This window comes from Pseudovirgaria hyperparasitica (genome assembly GCF_010093815.1).
Source record: "Pseudovirgaria hyperparasitica strain CBS 121739 unplaced genomic scaffold EJ05scaffold_4, whole genome shotgun sequence".
NCBI classification, from domain to species: Eukaryota; Fungi; Ascomycota; class Dothideomycetes; order Acrospermales; family Acrospermaceae; genus Pseudovirgaria; species Pseudovirgaria hyperparasitica.
The window spans coordinates 1,204,045-1,229,299 of record NW_022985552.1 but is presented as its reverse complement, the minus strand read 5'-3'; the positions used below and the strand labels follow the sequence as shown (position 1 = coordinate 1,229,299).

The 25,255-nt window shown below is 48.9% G+C and overlaps 7 protein-coding genes across 7 annotated transcripts; 4 read left to right on the top strand and 3 right to left on the bottom strand.

The window, feature by feature from the left end:
• Positions 1–26: 26 nt before the first annotated feature.
• Positions 27–5,532, top strand: EJ05DRAFT_285010 (uncharacterized protein). Its single transcript, XM_033740474.1, has 6 exons — positions 27–402; positions 451–709; positions 765–2,944; positions 2,996–3,254; positions 3,317–4,570; positions 4,622–5,532. The coding sequence occupies exons 1-6, from the start codon at positions 361–363 to the stop codon at positions 5,437–5,439; spliced, it is 4,812 nt and encodes a 1,603-aa protein (XP_033602896.1). The 5' UTR covers positions 27–360; the 3' UTR covers positions 5,440–5,532.
• A 2,813-nt stretch (positions 5,533–8,345) lies between these two features.
• On the top strand, positions 8,346–10,218 carry EJ05DRAFT_484174 (uncharacterized protein; the record flags this gene model as incomplete). The annotated part of the gene is made up of 2 exons (XM_033745315.1): positions 8,346–10,066; positions 10,158–10,218. The coding sequence occupies 2 exons, from the start codon at positions 8,346–8,348 to the stop codon at positions 10,216–10,218; spliced, it is 1,782 nt and encodes a 593-aa protein (XP_033602895.1).
• Positions 10,219–13,957: 3,739 nt separating this feature from the next.
• On the top strand, positions 13,958–14,869 carry EJ05DRAFT_508976 (uncharacterized protein). The gene is made up of 3 exons (XM_033748056.1): positions 13,958–14,097; positions 14,151–14,194; positions 14,265–14,869. The coding sequence occupies exon 3, from the start codon at positions 14,274–14,276 to the stop codon at positions 14,616–14,618; it is 345 nt and encodes a 114-aa protein (XP_033602894.1). The 5' UTR covers positions 13,958–14,097; positions 14,151–14,194; positions 14,265–14,273; the 3' UTR covers positions 14,619–14,869.
• A 2,618-nt stretch (positions 14,870–17,487) lies between these two features.
• EJ05DRAFT_474315 (uncharacterized protein) lies at positions 17,488–18,445 on the top strand. Its single transcript, XM_033743588.1, has 2 exons — positions 17,488–17,641; positions 17,704–18,445. The coding sequence occupies exons 1-2, from the start codon at positions 17,588–17,590 to the stop codon at positions 18,166–18,168; spliced, it is 519 nt and encodes a 172-aa protein (XP_033602893.1). The 5' UTR covers positions 17,488–17,587; the 3' UTR covers positions 18,169–18,445.
• A 705-nt stretch (positions 18,446–19,150) lies between these two features.
• On the bottom strand, positions 19,151–20,354 carry EJ05DRAFT_484171 (NAD(P)-binding protein; the record flags this gene model as incomplete). Its single annotated transcript, XM_033745314.1, has 3 exons — positions 19,151–19,628; positions 19,688–19,939; positions 20,002–20,354. The coding sequence occupies 3 exons, from the start codon at positions 20,352–20,354 to the stop codon at positions 19,151–19,153; spliced, it is 1,083 nt and encodes a 360-aa protein (XP_033602892.1).
• Positions 20,355–21,431: 1,077 nt separating this feature from the next.
• Positions 21,432–22,894, bottom strand: EJ05DRAFT_498402 (DUF500-domain-containing protein; the record flags this gene model as incomplete). The annotated part of the gene is made up of 4 exons (XM_033746678.1): positions 21,432–21,453; positions 21,505–22,559; positions 22,700–22,803; positions 22,852–22,894. The coding sequence occupies 4 exons, from the start codon at positions 22,892–22,894 to the stop codon at positions 21,432–21,434; spliced, it is 1,224 nt and encodes a 407-aa protein (XP_033602891.1).
• A 191-nt stretch (positions 22,895–23,085) lies between these two features.
• On the bottom strand, positions 23,086–24,907 carry EJ05DRAFT_462497 (NADH:flavin oxidoreductase/NADH oxidase). The gene is made up of 2 exons (XM_033742686.1): positions 24,735–24,907; positions 23,086–24,682 (listed from the first exon to the last, which is right to left on the bottom strand). The coding sequence occupies exons 1-2, from the start codon at positions 24,804–24,806 to the stop codon at positions 23,498–23,500; spliced, it is 1,257 nt and encodes a 418-aa protein (XP_033602890.1). The 5' UTR covers positions 24,807–24,907; the 3' UTR covers positions 23,086–23,497.
• Positions 24,908–25,255: the final 348 nt, after the last annotated feature.

The following is a 25,255-nucleotide window of genomic DNA, read 5'->3' as shown; positions in this document are numbered from 1 at the left end:
TAACGCGCAGGTCGTTAGGCCTGAGGCTGCCAACATCACGTCGTTCTCGTTGTCGCCGCATAACCTATTCCCGACCGATTTTACCTTCGCCCTCGCACGCAACACTTTGTCTACTCAACACTATAGAATCGCTCATTTTCTCCTCCCGACGATTGAAAAACGATCGTGTCACAACTTCGCCCTCCTCGCGCCAAACCAACGACCTGCCAGGCACGGTCTGGGACTCACTCATGATATGTCTGACTAGTCCGGGAAGTCATCAACAGTGTTGATGAAGCTGTTCATAGCCCTTGCAGGAGTTTGTTCTCAGAGATTGTTTCATCTGGATGTTCCTTGAGGTGCGACGCGTCTTGATCTGTGATGGAACATCTCAAAGCTTGCCCAACGAATGCGCAAGCGATTGTGAGTTTCGCCTGTGCATAGTCACACCTAAACTGACGGGTGATATAGGGTGGTATCGATGTTGTGTACTATCAAACTGTCGTCGTGAGACAATTGGAGGAACCCCCAACAGGCATACCTAAGAACAGTGCTCGAGATGGGCTGCAAACCGTAGAGGCCGCCTTACGAAACACCCGTCGTCTAGTCGCAAGAGACCCGGGCCGGTCATTACTTTGGCTCTTTAAGAGTGGCGATTCTGACCATGATGCCTACTTACAGTTGGCCGAGCCAGAGAGGATTGCGAAGATGTTGGGCTTTGATTTGATTCGTACGTTTTCAAGGTTGCCTGCATTGGCAAGATCCGCGGTACTGACACAATTCAGCTTCATCACAGGGACAAATCAAAGCTACAGAGCTAATGACATTTCCAAAAAGAGGCTTTCCACAAGGGACCTTGTCTACTCCTCGCCATCTTCATACTGCAAACCCTCGAGCATCCACCGCTATTCTCTTCACTACTCACGAGCAGCGTCCAATCGATACTTTAGCCGTATACGAACTCTTCCTTTCTGCCGTGATTGGATCGTTGGCGTATGACCTGAAGGATGAGGCCAATTTGATTCCTTTAAATGCCCGCACATTTGTATTCGACAGCCAGCCCACGGCTACACACGATTCGGATTCTACTTCAGTACTCCTAGTTACACTTGATGTGCATTGGGGCTCTTCTGGGAATCTAATTGTGTATTGGTCGTTTCTCAAGAATAATTGCATAGTTCCTCTGCCTTCGTTACTTCTCAGCGAGAAGGACGCCCCAAAGAAATTATACCTTCGCATCGCTCCCAGCGGTATGGTTGGCACAATAACACCCAACGAAATCCTCAAGGGGTCTCTAGGTAGTAACGTACCAAGCGAGAAGTCCCGCAGAAAACGTTGCCGTCGACAAAGCCTAGATGATAAATCATCTGAATGGAAGAACATGGTTGAAGCATGGCTTGAAAGTATTGGTATTCGTCTAGCTGCTCTAGATGACAGCACTAGCTGGGCCCGGATTGGCCTAGAAAATCGGAAAGATGTGACTTCAAAGTCGCATACCAACATCACCAGTTACCTACTATGGCCTAGGGCTTTGTGTTTCGTGTATGATGGCAACAATGCACACCATTCCTGTGTCTCGGAAGCTGATAGCGATGCACTTCAGAGCGATGGGGGTTTGGGATCGATTCTGGCAGCGTCAATTGGATCGTCAGATTGCCTGGAGACTGCTCGAAAGTGGCTTGCCGACTCGGCAGAACGTAATTCAAACAAGATAATTCTCCAACAGCCGCGGGGAATCGGGAAGCTTTCAGTACCTCCCCTTATAGACATCTCGTTTGGACCCGGACCATCGTCTCCCCTCTATCTACGTGCTGGGGTGCTTGGGGATATGCATGCAGGTGGAGGGGTTTATCCCACGCCACCAGACGGTATACTAAACCCTAGTACAGGAGTCTCAATCACCACGGAAGGCCCTCCCAACTCTGCTGGCATTATAAGCAATGACCAAACAAATCCTACCGCGTTGGCAACGCCCATATTGCCCAGCCAGAGCGACCCAGTGATATCTGATGTCATCGACGCTCCTAATGCGGACCGAGAGCTTGCACGTCCGGAAAAAGCGAATGAGCATGCTATGGTTGGCGACGATGCCGACGACTTGTTTGAAGACACGGACGAAGACGAGTTTACTGGAAATAATGTTACCGATGCCGACTTCAGCTTCTTCGACGAGCCAGATGATGATGAGATGATGGACGTCCCCGACATTCGTGAGGTTGACCCTAAGTCGGACCCCATCTCTCGATCAAGTCAGGCTCCGATAAAATTAGAAAACTTGGACGATGATCATGCGCTCACTGTCACAGATCCCGCTAGTGAGGATACTGAGGCTCATGCGTACTTGAAAATCGAGCCAGTCAACGTAACACATGCTCAAGCAGACCCATTACCACGCACTGGTATTGGACCGAACAACCGGCGCCAACGCTCCCCGAGCGTGACCACTGCTCGTAAGGTGCTACGACACCCTTCGCAGCTCAAATATCCGCCCTCGTCCCGTGGAACTGCCGAGGTACCTCGTAAGGAGAGTATATTTGACCCGATCAACTTCACTGACAAGCTGAATTTGTCCGATGATAAGTACTTGTCCGGTCGCTTCAATTTTGCATCCTCGGCTCTAGAAGACGATCAGTTCCCGAAGAAACACGCTGCTTTCAATCCATCTCAGAGTTTAGCACCCATCCATGGCCATACTACCACCTCGTTCCAGACTGTGCAGCTAGGGATGCTCGCTCATATTGCGGTCGATACGAGCGACACTACCAGTTCATCGTCGATTGATGAAGCATCAATAAATGATGAAGATAACCTAGAAGATTTTGACGGGGACATGATTATTCCTGTACCATTACCGAAGAGGAAGCGAGCATTTGATGAACGATCAACTCCTGTCTCAGCTCTTTCTCCCTCAGAAGTATCACACTTGGGAGACACAGATACATTTGAGGATTCTGTTGTCGTATCGGTAAGTATTCATCCCAAAGTCGCGGGTTGAACGTAATTAAACCCTGAACAGATTGACCCCTCGGAGCTGGGTAGATTCGAGCCAAGCCCGTGGGATTGGAATCTGGCAGGATTTCCGACACCTTCCGCAACACCAACACCGTCATCTGGAAATATCTCAAGCTCATCTCAAGGGACAATGAATCCTCCATCGCTGAAGTCAGATCCAGACAACAAATCGACTCAGAACTTGGATGCTGAAGCACTCACAAAGAGAGATGTCATCTCAATAGCTCAAATCTTCTCAGACCAGGTGGTCACATCTTGCTTACGTATGTGAAAACAGTGTGGAGAGGTGTTTGAAGTGCTCATATAACTAACCTCATTTTTTCAGAAATGTTACCTTCTCTCGAAACGAGAAACAATACTGACAACGATACCCTATTGGATTCATCGTCGATAGTAGAACTTCTAGGCACTCTGCGCAGGACTGTGAAGAATTGGTTTCCCACTGCCGCTGACTGCCATTTATCTCAATATGCATCTTTACACGACCCGATCCCTGAGCAATCCCAATCGGTCAAGTCCCAACATCGACCGGTCGCATGGCGAACAGTAAATTCTGCTAATCCTGAGGTGGCGCCATTCCACATCCCGTCCCCGTATATACGGCTGCGTCGAGCAGAGACTCTTTGGGACCTTCTACCACCGTCACTTGCCTTCTGGGAACCACTTGGCCTTGCACCTGTTAGCGACAGCAAGAACGTCATGGGATTCTGCGTCGTGCCCTCCCAAGACAGCATCTGGGAATCAGCAAGCTCATTTCTCGACAACATTAGCTTGGCTTATGAGGGCTATAAGCTTGGCACTCACTTCCGTGGGCTTACGACCGGCAACATTCAGAACGGTCTAGTATCGTGCGACCTATCGCAGAGTTCGACTTACGAGACCGCCATGGCTGCTTATAGGACAGCTTGTCTCGAATTAGGCAAAACACTTGGAGCGCTCGACCTGCACCACAAGGAACATAAGATCGCACAGCAAGTTAACACGTTTGTGATCTATATAGTCAATCCATTCGAATCGTCCAAAGCTCTCTGGGATATATCTGCAGCATTCTGGGGTCTGTTCCAGCAATACGGGTCCGGTCCAGATTGTATCGATATCGTCCTACAGACCTTGCCTATCCAGTATCTTGCACCTCAACACGCGCCGATTGTACTGGAATCGAGTATGATGGCAAAGCTTGCTCGTGAGGTATACGACCGTTGCCCACCTACCGGCCTCAGCGGGGATCGTTCACCTCTCCACATATTCTCAGGACCGGCTATACATCTGGAGGAAACGCTACCTAGAACCGGTATATTCAAGAACACAATAGAGCCACATGCCGATCCCTTACGCGAGAACTCTTATATGCATGTAGGATATTCAGTGAGCATGGATGGTGCTTGGGTTACATCAGCGTGGACGGACAACTTCGGCAAATACCAGGCTTTCGCATCCTATCATGTTGGCAACAGTCGGTCTTTCAGCGAGATCTCTCGCGAAATTTGGCAGACTACTCTCGACATTATCTCAAAGAGGAAAGTCACGTGGCGCATATGTCTGGTTCGCGCCGGTGTAATGGCCGCCGAAGAAAGTGATGGTGAGTTGACCTTAGGTCTGTGCTTGCGATGAATATTAACTATGGTCGTAGTTTGGGCTTCCCTCGTCATGCAACCAACTAACTTACAGCTATCTATAGCCCTGCTATCTTTTGTTACCAAACCATCCCTTGCCATATACCCAACGCATGCCTTCCAGGAACCTCCCAGTATCTTTGAGCCAAACACCCACGCGACAACCGTGAACACTCCTCAACCCGGAGTATCTCCGGATCCCTACAGCCTCACCCCTGCCGCGACTCCCTCGGAGATGGCCCAAGAGCTCATGAGTGACCCTGACGCGCGTCTGGTCGATGTGACCGATGAGACCTGGGGCATGGTCCTAGCACATCGTTTAAATAACTCAAATTCGGTCGTCGACTTTCGTCCCTCTTTGGCTAGCGGTATACTCATCAAACGTGGACTGAATCCTGGTCAGACATCTCCACCCTTTGCTTCAGATAATGAGCCACCTTCGGGACCACGTGTCATGGCTGTTAACCTCATTTTCCTTGGTGCACCTAATCGTAACCTCAGTCCACCGACACCGGCGTCGTCACCACTTGCACAACAGGATACTTTGATTGGCGCGGGCGTCGCTATCGGTATGGGCATGGCGAGCACGCCTGGAACGCCAGCAGCGACAAGTCCCATTGACAGGCCCAATCCAGGTGGATTCATGTTCGCAGGCTCACCGCAACACCGTGCTACAGCGGACATGTTCTTGAGGGAGATTCTGATCCACTATCGTGGACTGGGACTTCTGGCGAAGTTGAAAGGGATGAAAGGCACAAGAGCTGGAATGGTGCCGTGGCATGTAGCTGTTTGTATGCGGAGTGTCGAAGCGCTACAGAAGGGTGCTGTTGTCTGAACGAGGACGGTCATACACTCGTTGACATGCTGTGTTGTTTCTGGCGTTTTGGAGCAAATGATACCCCTGTCGTTGCTTGTTCCATAGCAAGCTTGCTTGTCCACAACATCACGCGATGACGCACATGACGTGCGTAGATTCTTGCTAATGTGACGTCACTCCTGCCAAACCTCTGGCAAGTGGTAATGTATGTTAGTCTATGTGTATGTCATATCTGCAACGTTGACACACATGATCACAATCACCCCTTCAAGCGTGCTCGAATCCCGGCGACCACATCAGAGGGTTTCTCAAGCGTCCAATATATTATGTGTATCATACCGATAGATCATTATACCACGTAGTCTAAGCCACTTTACTAAGTAACACGGAATAAACTTGAAACACGTGTACACTCGCAGCCCACGAGGATAAGAATGGTAAAAAAACGTGTAATATGTCATGTTTTGAAGCCTATAGGGGTAGGGTCAGTTAGAATTAGTTTATATCAGCTAAAGGCACGAGTATGAGTGTCATTTCCAAGCCTATAAGGTCAGAAGTAGACAAAACTATGTATAATAAGTAGTATTTTGGAAGAAAAGACATCACTTCAGATAAATTATTTGCTACCTGGTTACTCGGTAAATCTTTGTATAGTACATTAAAATACACTTGACGCTTAAGAAACCCTCTCACATCGTCTCCAATTGCTAACCACCCAATATGTCATCTTCATTCAGAATCCAGCTCCGTGAGGTCGGATCCATAATAGGGTCCAACAGTGCAAGCGTATCGGTACATACTTGCTCAGGCCCTAACACACTCTTGGTTCTATATACCTAAGGTAGTACCATTTCAAACCCATTTAACTGGACGACTCGAATACCAATAAGCCGGCGACTGACTCCTCAACTCGGGACAGAGGAAAGTCGATGAATAGTACGCAGGCGTATGTGGAGTGGCGGATGGATGCCGGACGATGAAGAATAAGAGTGTAAGGACTGTAAGGAGAGGAGATCTTGGGACTGTTGTTAATCTAGGATCTCGCTGGTAGTGGAGTTCAACAAGGACGATGTGCCTCAGCACGTAGAGTTGAGTGAGTATGCAGCACAGAATCATTGATTGAGGCCCGCTATTCTCCGTCATCCCTCTTCAAAAGCCCCATATATGCCTCGTCAAGCTCCTTCGACGCCACAACCAAAGTGATCAATCGTACAGACACCTTCTCATCACACTCCGTTACCTATTGAAGAGATATTACCAAGTAATATCCGCATATGATCCTGTCCGCGCTAGCACATACTGTATTCTCATCCTCCCCATCATGCTGGCCTCGCCTGTGAAATACACCCATTTTCTCTCTTTCAACAGTCCCCAACGGCTCTCCCAGTGGCTGTTCACGCCTTCCCACACCTGGATTACGCCGGTACTCTTCATATCTTCTAACGTCCTACCGAACATCTTCGCGCGCGTGAAACACTTGGCGCTGGTGAGATTCAGGAGTTTACGCGGCACGAATGGTCGAAGGAGGTACGAGTCAAATGCACCCAGAATCTTGTACGTCAGGACTTCGACACGCGGGAGGATTGGGCTGTTGACTTGGAGAAACGAGTATTTGGGCGCAGGATCCTCGACCTTCCAAAGTGTCGGCGATCAGGCAGGAGTCTATGATGTATCTTTCACTGGCGAGCTTCAGTGCAGGAACTGTGTAGGAGCGATGATCGTTGTTGCTGGTGGGATGTTGCTGGTGGGATGTTGCTGGTGGGATGTTGCTGCTTTATGAGTCTTGGTTTGAAAGCATAGACAAAGGGAAACTACTGTGATGATAATATGGGAGCGACGTCTACTGTAGACTAGTCAGCAGTGTCTTCTACACAAGATGTTTAGATTACTTACGATGTTTAAGCTACTGGGTTTTATAGGCAACTTCTTTATATTTTAGAACGAGTCTTGCTTGTCTTGATACTAGCTGGAGGTGGGAGTTGTAATGTAGTTAGTGCACTCTTCCATGGATTCATTGACCATGCTGAGCATGGATTATTTCTTTGTAAACCAAAGAGAGCAATGTTGGCTTCATCCATCTTCGTTTGCGATAAGCTACTGTTCTTTGAGATGCCATCCTACTTCAAACAAGTATTGGCTTGTTTTGGAATGTACAGATAATAGTTGGGCGAGACTGAGCCTTTATCAAACTGGTGAGGATCAATTATGAACTAAAAACAAAGTCTAGGTTGATATATATTGAAAATGTACGCTTGATCATACGATTAGCAAAATATACCGGTAATGATCTGGTAAGCATCTCCCGGCCAGGGGGGATGGCAGCTTGTATAACACGCTTATTTTACCTGGTTACCGTAGAGACCCCCGATTTCGCAGAGGGTCTATATTTGTACTTCCCGTCTGGGTGGAAACATCCGATGACCTTATCGTAAACAGCTCGCTCTGTATTCTAGTCAAAAGCATGGCTATCAGCTTATGCATCTATGATTGCATAGCTGTTCCTTTCTCATCTCCATGTCGAGTAATCGCGCTTTCTTGCATCGCCAACCATGGCGACAGGGGTCAACATCACAACGGGTCACAATGCTAACAATCGCGTTCGATCAAGTACAAACTGTAAAAGCCACGTAATCTTCGTCTGAATATCAGGTTCTGACGTTATATACGAATTATAAAGAGTATTCTTTATGGATGACAGCAACTTTCATTTTGCAGAATGAATACTTTGTTAATGATGCAAACAACATCTTTCAAGGTCGCGAAATACACCTTTAAAACATGCCTATCAACCCTTTCGGCTTTGTTCTCCATTAGACAACGGGTGCCTTGTTATAAGTATTATAAGGGAGGCATATGCGGCATGTCGTGCGCAAACGGAATGTAGTTTGGTCCAAAGACAAAGGAAGGATCATGAACGATTGCCAATGGCGTTGATGATAACATCAAAGGAACACAAGACCAAACTTACCACGAGCAAGGCGCTTAAAGCACTGTCTCTGCGGGCAAATTCACGCAACAAAACCTGCGAATTCTTCTCTGATTTGAACTGCTCTCCGTGCGATCGACAAGTAAACTCAATGATGGAGCATCTCATCTCATTTGTGCGCGAAATTATCCATGACCGTCGCGTCATCCTCGAAACTCGACTCCAATACCAAATTGATGCATTACGGTACTCACGCCCATGGTTAAAGACTCCGAAAACCCATCACAATGAAAACAACTCTTTCAGCTCCCTATACGGCAAGCCGTTCAAGTTCGACCTCGAAGACTCACCGAAGAATTATGCTACGGAATACGCGCGCATGGTCCACGGCCAGTTAGAAGATGGTACTACCGGTGCATGCCTAGCGATGACCTATGACCTTGCCCAAGCCATCGTGAAACTCTTCCTCTATAGTAAGGAGCTCAGTATCAAAGACGAGCAAGAAGCATTGTGCAAGGCCGAGAAGAAAGACCTTGAAGCTGCAATAACTCGCATCATCATGCGGAAGCGAGTCCTGGAGAAGAAAAAGATTCCCACCGATCGAGCGACGCAGGGTCTTGATAGAGCTAAGCTCGCGAATCTGGAGTATGAGTTTGAGGCATTGAGACTTCGAGAGCGAAGTGTGGTATGTGACTTGGAGCAGGTTAGAGATGCGCGAGGCGAATTGCAGCTTGTGAAGGCTGCATTGCAGGAGAAAGTGAATGATGTGCTTGAGAAAGTGTTTATAGACTGTGGGTTGATTGATTATGAGGCATGGATGGTATCGGCAAGGATCAGATCTGCCAGTACCTTACCACCGCGAAACAAAGCAGGAGAGGCTGGAGAAAGGAGCGTGAGGATAGACGACGAAGAGAAGGAACTAAGAAGCTCGGCCACTCACCAGTCGAGCTCGACCATTAGTCCTACCAAAGAACGACATAACTCGAATTCTTTTGCGGCTGAACCAGCTCAGGACGATATTATTGCCAGATACCAGGGAGCTTGGGTAGCCCATCACAGTGCCGACCTCAACCTCGAGAAGCACAGAGAGCAATACGAAGAAAAGAAATACAGCCACTTCAAGGAGCGAAACAAGTCTAAAGAGGCCGAGTGCGAATTCGACCACAAACATCTCCAAACAGGTGCAGAACTCACCCGAAAAGTCATCAAGGCGGAGGAAGAGCTCCAAAAAGCTCACGTCGAAGCTATTAGGGCAGGGGTGGCGTACTCGGACTTGGACTCACTAGTGTTTACGGGTCGTATGCAAAAGGGATACGATGATTGGAACTCCCAATGTAGCGTCGACTACTACATGGGGCCGACAGCATACCAGATTACATATGCCAAGTCTTTGGTAGAAGACTCCATTATGCAATGGATGGTGTCCCAGGGCGAAGCTGTGCCGACGAAGTCCAGGAGAACCGGTCGATTCAAACTACCGCGAGAGCTTCCGTGGTGGGACAGTTACAGCATCCATGAAATGTATCCTAAATATGCAAAGACTAACGAGGTATGGACGAAAATGATGAATGAATTGAGGTCGGATATGGCGCTGGAGAGGAAGCGGGTTGGGACTTGGTCGTCGTTGATACGAAGATACCAGGGCAGGTTGATTGAATGGGGGAAGTATAGATTGGGCAGGTTGAGCCGAAAGGAAACGGTGTATAATCATGCGGTGATGTAAGTTGACCGGTTGTTCTCTGTATAGTGTTGTCAATATCAGATGGCTTATATTGCATGGGTCACAGACCGCGCTCTACATACAGTATAGTGGAGCCTTTGTGGGGGTATTACCGTCAATATGTACACCGTACGGAAAATGTTGGAATTGATTTATTGAGGTGTATGTGATAGCATTGTATACTGCCCTGTGGGACGACAATATTCGGGTCGGGGTGTGTGTCGATTACGGTCACGTGAGCTCTACCGAAACTGATGTCACATTCGTCCCAACCACAAAAGCGACAGAGAGATTGTTTTCAAACTCACGGTTGAACTCAATGGGAGTCCACCTCACAGCTACAATCTGACGACATACTAGGATAGTATGCAGATAGCAATGTTGTTTTAACCACAAGCAGTCAGCATGACTGGCTCAAAATGACTTTAGGTCTCAGTGGAATGTGCGCACTAATTGACCCAACAGTCTCTACTAAACACATTACTACTAATAACGCAGCAACTGGAACATACCGTCCTTATACCGGGAATGAAACGCTTCGGCGTCCACGAGCGGAAGCGTGCTCGCTGTTTTCTGGTGTTGTGGGCACAAGGAGCAAATCCTGCCAATGCCCCCTCCTAGTCCTTCCTAGCTGCATATTTTAGCCTTGTAGCTTTTTTCTAACCCGTGCCTGGCTGGTGGACGTTACATTTGTACGCACTCGGAAGATGAGTTAATGGCTTCGAACAGACTCGCACAGATAAGGTCCGAGGGTAACAAGTGTGAGGCCTAAGCATCCTTTGATTTCAGGTTGTGTGGGCATGTGAATACCGGTGCGCCTTGTGCTAGGTCAAACCCGGAAGCTCTAGGCTTGATATTTACCCCTCTGTACGTACTACAGTAAGAAGGCTGACTCCTGAGAGGTTCTCGTAGTCTGCTCGATCTCCGAGTTAGTATTCGTGTCCCAGTGGATCGTCTCTCAGCCGGACTCATGCACTATTTTCTCTGCGATGGGATGTGGCCATCTCTGTGGTGTGTTCGTGTCTTGGTGGAACTTGAATCTGATAGCATAGCTGCCCAAATCATTCCCAGCAGCTGCCTTCCCTTGGACCAGTGGGTTGAATTACACTGTTGGGGAGGCTCTGCGTATACGTCGACACACACAGCCTTCGACTCAGGTAGAAATTGATGCCCTTGCTATTGAAATGGCGGTGTCAGAACGCAAGGTATACACCATGCAAGATGGAGGGTCTGTTCGTCATCAGGGTCGGCCACAGTGCCGGCTAGAACAAGGATGGCTGGGCGGGCAGCCATTTTGTATTCAGGCTAGAATAAGTGGTTCAACAAGTGTGCCGACTTACATGCCATTCCTTAGCTCGTTGAAAGCACTCATGACTTATCTTAAAGACTGTATCGTTGTTGAATCTCTGATGGGGAAAATATACAGCAGGATCTCATGAAAAATCGACATCAGAGACTTGCCCGTTCACCCCCTAATTCGATGACCCTCTTAAGACAGAAAAGAACTCCTTACCTCAGACTGAAAGTTTTGTCCTACCCACTGGCTTATAGCCTGCATGTTGTCTGCGTATGCGACTGGACTCTAGCCGCATGGGATTCCGCTCCACTATCTGAGCGGCAGCAATTGGCCAGATGGCCATCACCTGCCGACCTATCAGCCGGCCCAACCTCTCAGCACCGGTTTTGTCTGGATCTATGCCCCAGACCCATTCGGCATCCTTATTTGTTGTTGTGGCGAGGGCAGGTCGGAAAACGGTCAGCAATTTCGCTCATCCACAAGTTACATAAAGCGGATCCGCCATCTTGCGCGCATGCTGCACACATTCAATTCCACTCACATGATTGAATGGAGCACCGGCGAGACGAGCACCTGCAGATAGTAAAACTCAACGTCGGCTCGTCACCGTCACACTGAAGCTTGATGGCAATCCTCAGGCTTTCGGGCTGGTATGCCACGTTTGAGCGAGTTCATCACCAGTATGCTCATAGCTAGACTATATTTCATGCATTACCCGTTCAGGCTTGTTATTGTTTTGAAAACTGCAGGGCCGTGCCTCATTCTCACTTAGTCTTGGCGCGTTTAGAGCTAAGAAAACATCGCCAAATGCACTCCTGCATCACTTCCTTTTGACCTAGTCATTGGACATAAGACATAAGTAGAAAGATGTGCAAAGACATAAAAGCTCAACATTACATTGGCTGGAGTAACCTAGCAAGTGTTGCTTAGAATCAGGCAGACGGCTTTGGCGGCTGGGACTCAAGGCTAATGTTGCATGTATCTCGCCACCTCTGGCTCAGTCATTCGCCGAAACCACAACTTTGAACCTACGAAAATGCCGGCTGACAGTGGGGTGACCGGTCAAGGCGCTGACGGGAAATAGAGTCATAGTGGAAATGATCAAATGGTAACAATTTTGATGAGTCGATACGCTGTAATCCTGGCTCGATATGGCATGGGAAGCGCGGCGGAGGAGAAGAGCGTTCCATCAATTGTAATTTCGATTGTAAGATGGATAACCCCGGGTAATGGCTCGTCAAAGATCAACCTATTCGCGTTCGCCACGTCAGAGATCTCCGATGGGGCATACTCCGGGCAAAAATAGCGTGCTCCTAGGACTCAAATGATTGAATCGTCAAGCCGTGAAGGCCCAGACGTTGCATGGACTCCACACAAGCCTGTTATCTAGAGCCTGATGTCTGTCAGCCCGCATGAACTAAGAAACTCGTCTTCGAAGCCAGACGCGGGAGGACCAAGCCGAGGACGGGAAAATGATCAGCTGAGTGAATGTGACCCAGTATTATAACGCGAGATGCATACTCCCATGCTCTTTTAAGTCATGCAAACTCAACACCACAGGGTGATGGGCCGACTCTCCACGAATCGTTCTTGCAGCAGTGGGTGATAAGGTGACTCGTTAGGGTATGCCCCTTCCCTGTTGATCCTTGATCTAAAGACTGGTCATGATTGAAAGTGAAAAGCCACCTGCCGACGGGGCTCTGTCATCCAGTCCAGATACGGAGACGATCGGTGGTGAGGAGCAATTGGCCGTCGGCGCCAGCGAAGTTATGCCATGGGTCATCTTGGCAATGTCATGTCCAATGTATGTTGTTGGGCAACCGAGCTCAACGGGAAGAGGGGTCGAGGATCAAGGGATGTTGTAGCCGAATAGTCTCGTAGAAGTGTAGAGTGATATGAACCTATGGGTGACACGGATTAGACCGGTGAGCCTGGTTGGGGCGACACTGGATCTATCCCAGCCACGGAGCTTTAGCGTTTTGAAATGAGAGAAGGCAAGACGTAGCAAGAATAACTACTACCCAATAGTAATTTGAAACGAACGGGCCCAAGATGGTAAAGAAGAGTCTCGGCACGGGCGGGCATAGATATCAAAACACGTGACCAGGATCCAGCTTGTGTTTGAACCTCATTTTCTGCGACTTGATATGTCAACAGAGCACCGAAAAACCACCCCACTGCTCGAACTGAGCAGGATCTGAACACGTAGGACAAGGAATTGCGGCATTTTCTCCTCGGAAGGTCAAATTACGCGGTCAGAAGAGCCACGAAGAATGAAGATCCCTAGTCGATGCGATGGCTCTCTGCATCCTCTGGAACACCTAGCACGGTCTAGGGTATCATCGCATCCGGCATTTACGGGCCCTCTAGCGGCGTATCGGGGGTCATCGAGACAATCGCTTGGACGTCGTTGGACGATTCAGGGTGGGGTAGGACAACGCAAGGTTGACGGAAGGTGATATGTCTTCGAAAGATGTGTAAAAGAAATGGTCCTGATCACTCCAAGGGGGGATTGATAGTGTTGCTTCTCCGACATAAATAGCGGCGTCGCGACGCAGACATTCGAGTCTTTTCTCCATCAGTTCCAAAGCCTGACGAGAACATCATCGTATTCCTGATTCCTTGCTCTTGTGTGGCCTAATTCTTGACACATTGCTCTTACTCTTTACCAACAACGTTTCAGACCTGTGTCCAAACCTTCCAAGACACCAATAGCTTAGAAGACTAAGTGCGGTACGTTGGCAACTAGGGCAAGGCGAGCAGTGGAGAATGCTGAATGATTACAGATACTAGCGACTGTGCCCCGCCACTTCCTCCAAGTCCGAATAAGGTGAGTTGATGTTGAACCAGAATAGACGACTATCGGACTGTATTGACCTAATCTATTGGCGATACAATAGGGTCCTAAAATGTGCTTCTTCGATCAGCACCGTTTCGTCTGCGGCGATTGGAAATGGGGACATTTCCGCCAGCATTGCAACCGGGAATACCGAATGGGAGAAACCTGTGGTATGAAACTGGTCATGCAAACCTACCCGGTTGGCCAGAAATGCAAGCTGTGCGAGAAGATCGATACAAAGATGCGTCGACGACAGGCCGAGGTCGAACGAATCAGTCGGTGGAACCGTGAAGGTAGCAAGTTCAGAGCCTCCATCGAGAAATCCACAGATATAATTCGTCTACTGGACTCTGAAATCTATGAACTGGGCTGCGAAAGAAGTCGCAGATTGCAAGGGATCGGCAGTGCCCATTGAGAGACCAGAAAGTTTGCTGAACGGATGGGAACGACTGGTTGCCGTTTCATGTACATCATTCTTTCATACGCCTTCAGTAGGGTGTGAAAGACGAAGTCCACTCGCTTTGAGTTATGGAAAGAAATGGCGTTGACTTGGAACAAGAATGACGATTGAAGGAGCAAGGAGACTGTTCATGGTACCTTTTACAAGCATATCATGCTTCAAATGATTGTTAGCTTTAGCAAGCGTAATGATGAAACGACTTTCTTAGTATCTCCGATTGGCTCGTGAAGATGGTCGTCGTGATGTAGGCGCTCAGAAGCTCAGGAGGGGCTGGACTGATCCAATCTTTTGTCGCGTCGCGAATTGCGGTAGCGCCGAGACAGAGCTTTGAGCGCCGCCTCGCCCACTTAAGCGCTTGCATGTCTCGTTGCCATCATCATTATGTATCCACATTGTCGAGAAGAGTTTGAAGAATGGTCAAATACGTACGGACTATGACCATCCAGCGCGGCGTTGGTGTTTGAAAGAATGATGGAATCAGTTGGTCAGAGGTGGGGTCGGTCGCGGTTTCGGTCGCCGGAACAAACTTTTGCCGCTGCCGAAAGATCGGGGCGGCTCTTTCCACACCACCAGTTCAGTGCTAGGCAACAACACTAAAGCCGCTGTGTGGGCTGGGCGATGCATTACGCCGCATACATCTTTTGACTATAACATCTTTGTGCTGCTCTTCCTCATCTTTCATCATCCCTTGTTGTAATAAATCCATGACCTGCACATTTTGTCTGTCCCCGTGCCAACAACTGCTACAAGCCATCGGGGATCATAACTCTTTCTTTCCTTCTCTCGTAATTTTTGTATCGTTCGTACAGAGTCTTCTATTCCTGCTATGTTACGAGCAGTGGGACCCTTGTTGATTTTATCTGGAACCTGGTCGACCGCATCATCTCCATTGTTCGACGTTTCATCTCATTCTTGCGTCTCTTAATACTCCCAAAGTCACGCTCGCATCTGTCTCTTCCCAGCATGCTCGGCTCTTTTCTGAATAGTTGTCCTTACACCTTGATGTAGGGGATGTTCAACATCTGCTCAGGTCAAGAATGTGGCCGTGAGGTATGCTTAAGATGTCTTCTCCCCTTCGTACCAGCGTTCGAGTCGGAACACGTGGCAGCCTGTCAATGGACCTAGTCGAGTTTCCAACGACGGCCATAGAAATTCTCACCTCGCCCGGATTGATGACCAGGACACAGAATTACGCGCTCGGTCATGTTGATTGGAAGGCGATCGTTACTCCTGGCAGAAGGATATTACGAGAGATCGGCTACTTGCGACCACTCCTTGGATGTTCGAGGATCTGTCTCGCGGAGCAGACTGCGTCTCATCGCTCCAGTATAGGTGGTGTTGGGACTGACCAGCACCTTCTCAACAATTCGATTCTTATAGACAAAGGAGCTGGTCTTTGTCAATATTCATTTGGCTAAGTCGGTGACATAGTGGTGCGAAATACTTTCAATGCAGTAACAGCTGACTGAGGGAGATTTAGACCACCCATGGTTTATAGCCACGTCGTCTATGTACGGAACCGCCGAAAGACTGTCCTCCAATTTACATTCTGGCCAACTGCACTTGAGCTCCGAGGGCCTCACATGTATTGTCTAATGAGCACAAAAGCTACGTGCCAAAGAAGGAGAGGGTACAACCAATTAGCGCTCATAATCCGTATATCGCTTGCTGACTGCATGAAGTCGCATTGCATCTCATGAAGTGTCAGATTCTCATTCACCGGCAACAGGCGCCCATGCGACATGTCTGTACAGATGGCGGGCTAGGATTACGCAAAAGATGCCTACCTGTGCCACGTAAAATCGAGCCCGGTCTTTGCTGTCAATCTGAACCGCGAGTATTTCGGTTCCAGCGATGATTGGCTGCTGAACTTTTAAAGCTCTGGTCAAAAAACTTGGATTCCTGGATTTAGCGCCGGACTTTGTGCAGCTGGGCTGCTCTGCTAATGTTCGATACATATACCTCGGTCACGATCACATAATGCTTCCCCAAAAGGTACCCGTTGTTTCCAGGTGATGGTCTTCCACCCGTCATTGCAGCAACCAAATATGCACGGTGATTCACCACTACGCCAAGCTTTAGACTTCTATGCCAGTAGACCTTTCTCGTAGATCTGGGCCAACCTACTCCTCGAGCAACAGGGTGTCAGACCAATACTCATTTCTGAGCAACACGAATTGTATCAATACACAATGGCGTATGTTTTGGATGTCTCTCTCCTTGAGCCAGTACCAAGGTATCGGCGAGAAGCTCAGCCCCTAGGAACGAAAATAGCGTCTTGAAATCGAATGGTAGACCTCATCTGATATCAATTTGTACACTGACAAGGATGGATACCTTGTCGCGATATTAGGGTTTGTGGCTTTGGTCTGTCTGTGCTTCCGCTACTGACACGATGCTTGATTCGCTACGGTAGATAGAAGTCAAGCATATATATTGATACGAGGGCTTCACGGTTTCATACTGTATCACCGCTCATGGGGACACATTGAGAGACTCTTCTAATCTAGAAATGCTGATACGCATGGTGAAACCCTAGACTTTTCGTAATTAAGTCGGGAATTGACGATCGATGTATTCGTCAGCTGCAGTACTCGCAACGCGTGCTCTTGGTAATCCTCAAGAGATCTTCACCCAAGTTACTCTGCTCCTCGCGATAGCTATCAATCAATCCAAATTATGTGTTATGTGACCGCGGAAAGCTCACCTAGTCCCGATCTGTGAAGGATGAGATACGTAATGGAAGCCTGAGGCAGCAATTATCTTGGCGCTGTCTTGTGTCACTATAGTCTACAGGTGAGGTGATGTTGAAGCTCAAATCCTACGCAAGCGCATTCAAACTCTGACACTACAAGCTCGACATGCTCTGACTATCAAACCTTTAAAGCAAGATCTCACTTGCGCTTCTATGAATGGATACCATCATGGGAATCTGCGCGTCCTGTCTGGGCCTCAACCGGCACGAATCTACCTCAGATGTATCGTTGCGCCCCCGTACCCAAAGAAACCTCACAAGACCTTCCAATAACCTCTCACACAGCCCTCTGACACATCACAACTCCTCAACGACCACTACCAGCCCGGCTACGGCAGCATCAATCACAACCCCCAACTCAACGGCCACCAACCCGACCCCGAAGAAATCCGCCGCCAACGCGACGCTCTCGAGCGCATCTGCGCGCAAACCTCGGACAAGCTGATCGACGTCTCGCAGCCCGACCATCCTGACATGCCCTCCAAAATGGCACCCGATTACCCGCGCCTGTTCGCAGAGCTGTTCCCGTCGAGACGCAGGAAGAAAGAGGGTGGTACAGCAAGCTCGCATGGCTCCGATGAGGCGGCGCAGCAGCAGGAGCTGGAAGCTTTGATCACAGAATCACTGAATGGAGATGGTGGCCAAGAGGGCGTGCCCTGGTACCATGTAGTCCCTCCGCAGTTTGGGCCGATCTCAAGAAACCCCATGGTCGTACTGGGCGGGGTGGGCAATGGCAAGGACAAGGTCTGAACGACGTACTATGTACCATGTACTATGTATTGGAAAGCTCGGCCCAGAAGTCCGGTTTGGAACTTGATGTATTATATACCATAGCACGGCATGGCGTTTGTTATTTTGCACTTCGGACGGCATTGGCTCATGGAGTGTTCTCTCGGCGTTCTGTCCAGTTGCGTTAACAACCATGTAGCAACCCCCTCCGATACGCGGCACCGCTGATAGGTAGCACAGTATGGTGGAATTAATGGATAGGGTTTATCACAAAGACACAATACCAAGATCTTTGCCAGCGAGTTGATTCCATTAGCCGCTACACATCTCGAGATAACAACGCAACACAATGATAGCTCTGAGTGAGCTCGGAGAAAGGTACCCTCGCAAATCATTCATTCATCCTAGAACAGAGTTCCAAAGCTACCACCAAACGGTTTATATCGAGCGTCCGTTATCCTGACAGTGCCCACTATCCGGTGAACACCTCATGATCCGCTCCTCACTTCGACGGAGATGTATTCGTTTGTGAGTGATATAGTCAGTTATTTATGAAATATTGACACATGATCGTGTGATGTTCTATGATATCGTGCTATGGGTACTTACATACTGTATCAATGGGTAACATCAGACATCAGATCATGGGGATTATTATGAAACGATTTAGTCGATGCGTTTGAGTATAATATCGCTTTAGGGCGGGCTGTTGCTAACTCACATACAAAGAATCACGAATCACAGCGTCGAACCACAGTCATACGATTACAGGTATAAATCAGCACAATAAAGCCACATAGGAATAATAGGTTTAGATATAGACACTACACTGGTGTCCATCGAATTCTAATGCATCTATTCGGCTGACCCAAGACCCCCTATTCTAGCAGCCCAAAGATGACCATGATCTCTATCCAGTACGCCCCAGTTCCTAGCGCCGCACTCCGATCTAAGCCAAGCTGTCCAGGGCCAAGGAAACAGGGAAACTAACAAGAGCATACATTCACCAGAGGGTATATCCACCATCAATGACACAGTTGTTGCCCGTCATGTACGCGCTCGCATCACTGGCCAAATAAACTGCAAGACCATTAAGATCCGCGACACCACCAAGTCTCTTCTGCGGGGTATGGTCAATCCAGATCTTCTTCTGGGCTTCAAGAGCTGGGACGCGGTTCAGTGCAGTGTCCATGTAACCGGGGGAGATGGCGTTTACGCGTATGCCGTAGCGAGCCCATTCAGTTGCCAGGGACTTGGTCATCTGGATGACGCCAGCCTTGGACGCGTTGTAACAAGACTGCTCCTGGGGGTAGTTTACGACAGATCCAGACATCGAGGCAATGTTGATGATGGAGCCACCGTTTCCAGAGGAGATCATCTTGCGGGCTACAGCCTGTGCAACGAGAAAGTTCCCGGTCACATTGATGTCTATGAGGCGACGCCACATGTCGACATTATAGGTCTCAGCCTTGATATTGGAGCTGGACACGTGTATTAGCATCGATAGAAAATTGTCTGCAGGCTCAAACTGTAAGCTTACTCGGCAATTCCAGCAGAGTTGATCAAAATATCGATCTGACCGAAGTGAGACGCAGCGTTTTCAATAGCCTCAGAGATGCCGTCCTCGTCACGAACATCAACGCTATAGAATCGTACATCAATACCAGTGTCTTCGCTGAGCTTTTGTGCAGCAGCCTCTCCTATATCGGGCTGGACATCAAGGATGGCAATGCCACGCACGCCAACTTCAGCGAGAGCCTGAGCCATGTTTAAGCCTAGACCACGACCTCCTCTGTTGTCCCCTTAGCACATATGATCCCGTGAGTTTCGCTGGATCATGAGAACTTTACTTACCCTGTAATGATAGCAACCCTGCCGATGAGAGTGAACTTAGCCATAGTCGGCGTCAAGTTTTGAAACACAGAGCCATCAAAGGGCTGGGCAGCAGTCTGGGAATCTTGCACGGTAGAAGTAACCGGCTGAGGATCGACGTGAAGCATTTGCTCCTTACGCTCTCCTTGCTCGAAGGTGACAAGCGGGACCGAGTCTTTAGCAACCTTCTCCAGGTGGGCCTTGCTCTCGACAGTGTGGAGGCTACGAGAGAGACCAGGAGAAATCGCCCGGAAGGAAGCTGGGGAGAGAGCACGGCTGGCTACTGCGGATCCTCTCGAGCGCGTAGCCAAACGGGACACAAACCGAGTCAACATGATGTTCGACTGAGTACAGGAAGTCACGAATTTGACAGTGAGCTTTTGGGTGTATGTAATCGAGGTAAAAGGAGTGTCTAGACCAGTGACTGGCTGAAGGAGTGACAGCTAACGAAAGGAAAAGGAAGATGTAGTTGAAAAAGCAAAGAGGAGCGACAAAAGTTTTTTTATTTGGCAGTGTTGTGCGAAGTCTCGGTTCTGCTTCGGCCGGAAGGTTAGCAAGCTGTCATCAGTATGAACAAAGTGAATGTACATATCCAGTGTATAAGCGGACCTGTGTGTGAAACGTCGTGTTCAAAAGGGTCCAAAGACACACCAGACTCCACCAGACTCCACCAAACAGCGAGGCCGTATCCCGTCCGAGCGCAGATCCCTGTTACTTTTACCAGTGTTCGGAGACTGAGGTAATATTACGGACTTTTTGTTAGGTAGAAAAGGTCGTAGGATGAGGTTTCTCTCGGACTTTTAGGTAGATAAGAAGGTTGACTATGTCGTGAGATGGTGTTCGAAGTTATATAGAAAATGTTCACTAGGGTAAGATGATGCGAAGGAAATGAAGAGCCTACGTAGAGTGTAGCTCTACTTGTGTGCAAAATATGAAAATAGATTGGTATACGAGATCTTTCAATTACAATCAAGATCTTAAAGATCTTGTGAGGAAGTCGCGAGTCATTGACAACAAAGAAAGAAGGGACTATCGGTCCGATTTAGGTAAAACTGTGTTCAGCGCTACTGATAGTATGCTTCCTCTTTCTTTTCATAATGGCAATGGATGTATGCAATCCTTTCATGTGAACCCCTCCGAACTGTCATACCCATGGCCTACAATCGGCCCCGGGTCATGGGCCTGTGGTCCTACGCGTGAAGTAAAACGGAAAGGTTTTGTGTAGTGGACTGCATATAATAATAGTCAGATCTAACGAATCAACGCCATGCTAATACTGCCATTCAAGACAAAGCAAACATCGACGATTTTGACTGGGAATCTGGATATCCAACAAAACGTAACCCAAGCAAAGGCTGAAATATAAGGGGAAGAAAAGGATTCAGAAAGTAGATTATCGTGATAGAACGGGATCAGACGGTCTCAACATAGTTGCTATAGCATTACGGTTAGTAGGCAATGTGATAATTGCATGGGAGGCCATACCTGGGGAAAATGCCCTCCCGATTGCCAATCTTTCCAGTCCACCAATCTGTCTCGCTCTCTGTTCTTTTGACAATAGTGATAATATCGCCCTTCTTAAAGCCAAGATCGCCAGGCTGATCTGCCTCGAATGTGAATTTTGCGATTGCTTGATCAGCGCCCAGTGATGCTTTCTTCGCCCCAAACATTGGCTTCGGGGCCGTCGGTCTGCCTGGCTTGTTTGAAAATTCACTGTTACTCCTGGTGCGTCTCTCCATCTGATCGAAAGTCTCGTGGGGGTTTGCACGTGTAGTGTTGGAGCGATTCAAGCCTCCACTGCCTGGAGTCCTGTCGTATACGTCATCCGCCCAAGTACTGGCCCTCGAAGGTTTGGGATTGTCGCTGTATTCGTAGTCGCCGGATGCCCCTCCACCAGTACGATCGGATCTTACTCCTTCACCATATGCTGAGCCTTGTTTGCCTTGCCAAACAACATCCTCGTGACGGTCGTCATAGACTGGAATATCGTTGTACATAGGATCATTGGCAGCCGCAGAGCCAGCAACGCCGGAGAAGATCCTTGAATTGAGTACTCTCATAAGCGGTTCAGCGGCCGGAGGGACTGGGACACTGCCACCTAGCAATTCCCTTGCCGTCCATCTTCGGCCATACAGTTTCTCGTTTGCATCGCGTCGCTCGATCAGTCCACTGCCTTCTAGTGACACGCCAGCAAACAATCCCTTGGTCTTGGAGTATGCGAATATGCCTGCTACACCCTTCAAACTCGCCGCGCCTGCTGCTTCTGCGTTCCTTCCGACAGGACCAGCGGCGATGGAAACGTTTCCTCCTAGTGTGAGAGAGCCAGCTTGCGCGAATGTGCGTACGGCTGCAGCGTCGTTCAGTATAAAAACGAAGTCGGTAAGTTCGAAGCCAATCTGTCCTCCGAAGCCTCCTCCTATTGTTCCGATTGCCGATGGGGCAGACCAAGTCCCGTCCGCGAGACGAGCGACGACGACACCGGAGCCGAACCGCGCAGAGCCAAGAAAGCCAGCTTTAAAAACTGTGATGATAGCCAGACCCTAGAGCGTGCGTGTTAGCAGATCTCTCCAAGTCAAGCAGACTTTCATTAAGCCATAGAGGCAGTGTCACAACGCTGTGCGAATATGACGTGGAGCTGCTCAAGACTCATCCTAAACCCATGGAGTATATGCCGACATACCTTCGCATTTGCCAGAATCTGTGGTGGTATAATCTTGTCTGGACCAAATGCTTGCCTTGGGTCTACAAAGCTTGCCAAAATCTTTCCGCTCTTCTTGCATTCGCCTGCAAGGATGTCAGCAGAGCTCAGGCTGGAACGTCATAGGTACATACTCCTCATGGAAGAGGGCAAAGGGTTATTAATTCCCATGGGCATTATGAAGAGATTATAAAACGTTGATATGAGAGAGGAGAGGGAGTGAGTGAGGTAGTGAGAAGTAGTGAGAAGTGTAGATACAGGTGGATGCTGAGTTAATAGGTAATATGAACTCGCTGGAGCAATCCTCGGGCGGTCTCCTGCCTTGGGGCTGGACTGGCGGGGCGACCTGGATGATGCAAATCGGGTGACGCGGACGCGGCGAAGGCAGCGAGTGGCTGTGCTAAAGGAGCCAAGCTGCAAGCTCATGTCTATCCCATCACTATCACTAATTATCACTCACTCAACACTCGCCTGGCTTACTGAGAAACTACAAGCTTTCGAATTCGCCTTCGATTGCGCGTCGCCATGTCAATCGCGAGATGCTGCGCATGGCGATTATTCCCGACGCGCTGAAAATGCCCGCCGGAAGAGCAAGGCGCATGGTTGGCGCACTGAAGAGCATTGCCTGATTCAGTTGTGCACTCACTTTGCGGAAACAGTCATGGAACGCAGCTAGGTCTATGAAGGCTAATATTCTTTACATTGTTACTTTGAATTCGACGCGCTGTTCTTCTATGCTCTGTTCGATCTAAGACACTCTATAATGTTTCCTACCACTCTTCATTTCTTATGCGCACCAGCCTTCTTCCCACGCCCACCAAAGGGCCAGCGGATTTGATTGGCCTTGTTAATCTCCACACCAAGCTCTTCTGCCCAAGCCCACACCAAACCTGGGTTTTTCAGGAAGATACGGCCAGCAATGACAACATCGAGTCCATCCTCAAGCAGTTGGTTCGCCTGTTTACCCTCCGTAATGGACCCAACTGTAGAAACCAGCATCTTATCGCCAACCTTCTCCTTCACTGCCTTTGCAAACGGAGATTGGTATGCTGGCCCAGTGTGTGGGTGTTGAAGAGGATGTAGGCCTCCGGAAGATACATCGAGGAGGTCTACACCTCGCGCGGCGAGGAGTGGTGCAAGACGGATCGTGTCTTCTACCCTCCAAGACTGATCCTTGAGTTCGGTCTCTTCGAGCCAGTCGGTCGCTGATATGCGGAGAAACAGGGGCATGTCCTCAGGAATCGCATTGCGGACCATGGACACAACTTCAAGGGTTAGACGGACGCGGTTTTCGAAAGATCCACCGTACTGATCGGTACGTTGGTTGGAGACTGGGGACAGAAACTCATGGAGTAAATAGCCATGAGCGTTGTGAATCTCGATGGCGTCGAAACCAGCTTTCAGAGCCCTGTTGACAGACTTGAGATATGCGGTCTTAAAGTCTTGGATGTCTTGGAGTGTCATAGCCTTGGGAGTGGCGTGGTGTTCGTTGAACGGGATTGCAGATGGAGCATATACATCGTCTGGCCAGCCATTCAGTTCTGGGCCTGCTACGGCACCAGATGATAACCACGGGGCAACGGTAGATGCCTTGCGACCGGCGTGTCCCAACTGAATGGCCACCTTCTGGTTCTGAGAGTGTGCGAAGTCCACCACCCTTTTCAGTGGTGCAATCTGTGAATCTTGCCACAAACCGGAATCTTCTGGAGTGATACGGCCTTGTGGAGTTACAGAAGTAGCCTCAAAGATAGCAATGCCTGGGCCGCGGGAAATGATGCCGCCCAAGTGTGCCAAGTGCCAATCGGTAAAATGTCCATCTTCGGCGGAATATTGACAGAGAGGCGACAGAGCGATACGGTTTTGAAGCGTGAGGCCTCGTATTTTCAGGGGCTTGAAGAGTTTCGGAACGTTCTCGTCCAAAGCAGTGCCTGACGGAGGTTCTTGCGCTGGAGTAAAATAAGAGATCTGCAAATCAAAGTCAGGTCAAATAAATGGAAGCTTTATTTTAGAGACATACTCTTGGCGCCGCCTTGTTCACGAGGTGAGGAGCCTCCTCTGCATACTCGACGGAATGGTGGGTAGTGGTCATGGTGGTACTATTGAGAGAACAGAGATACTGTGGGGTATGGGGTATGATCGCGCAATTGACAGGGATATGTGCTGTGAGGTATGTATTTGACTGTGGAAGATTCTCTTTTGTCTGAAGTTCAGAACTGTTCAGTGCCGACAGGACATGCAGAATTTATAGTTGAGTTCAGCAGTATCTAGCCCAAGAGCTTTGCTTAACAATTAATTCTCGGTTTCTCATCATGCAGCCAATTATTGCGTCACTGGGCGAAACTCGGGATCAGCCTAGCTAGGTAGTAGCTAGCTCTAGTGGGGCAATCTTCCATCAAGGGTCCTCGGGTGAGGATTACCTGATATACATTGATTACAAAGCTGTCTTCATTGGATGCAGCCCTGAGGTATGTGTCTTCACTAGGTACGCTAGTTAATATACGGAAAGGAGCTCCTAAGGCAGCATATTTGTCAGCCGCG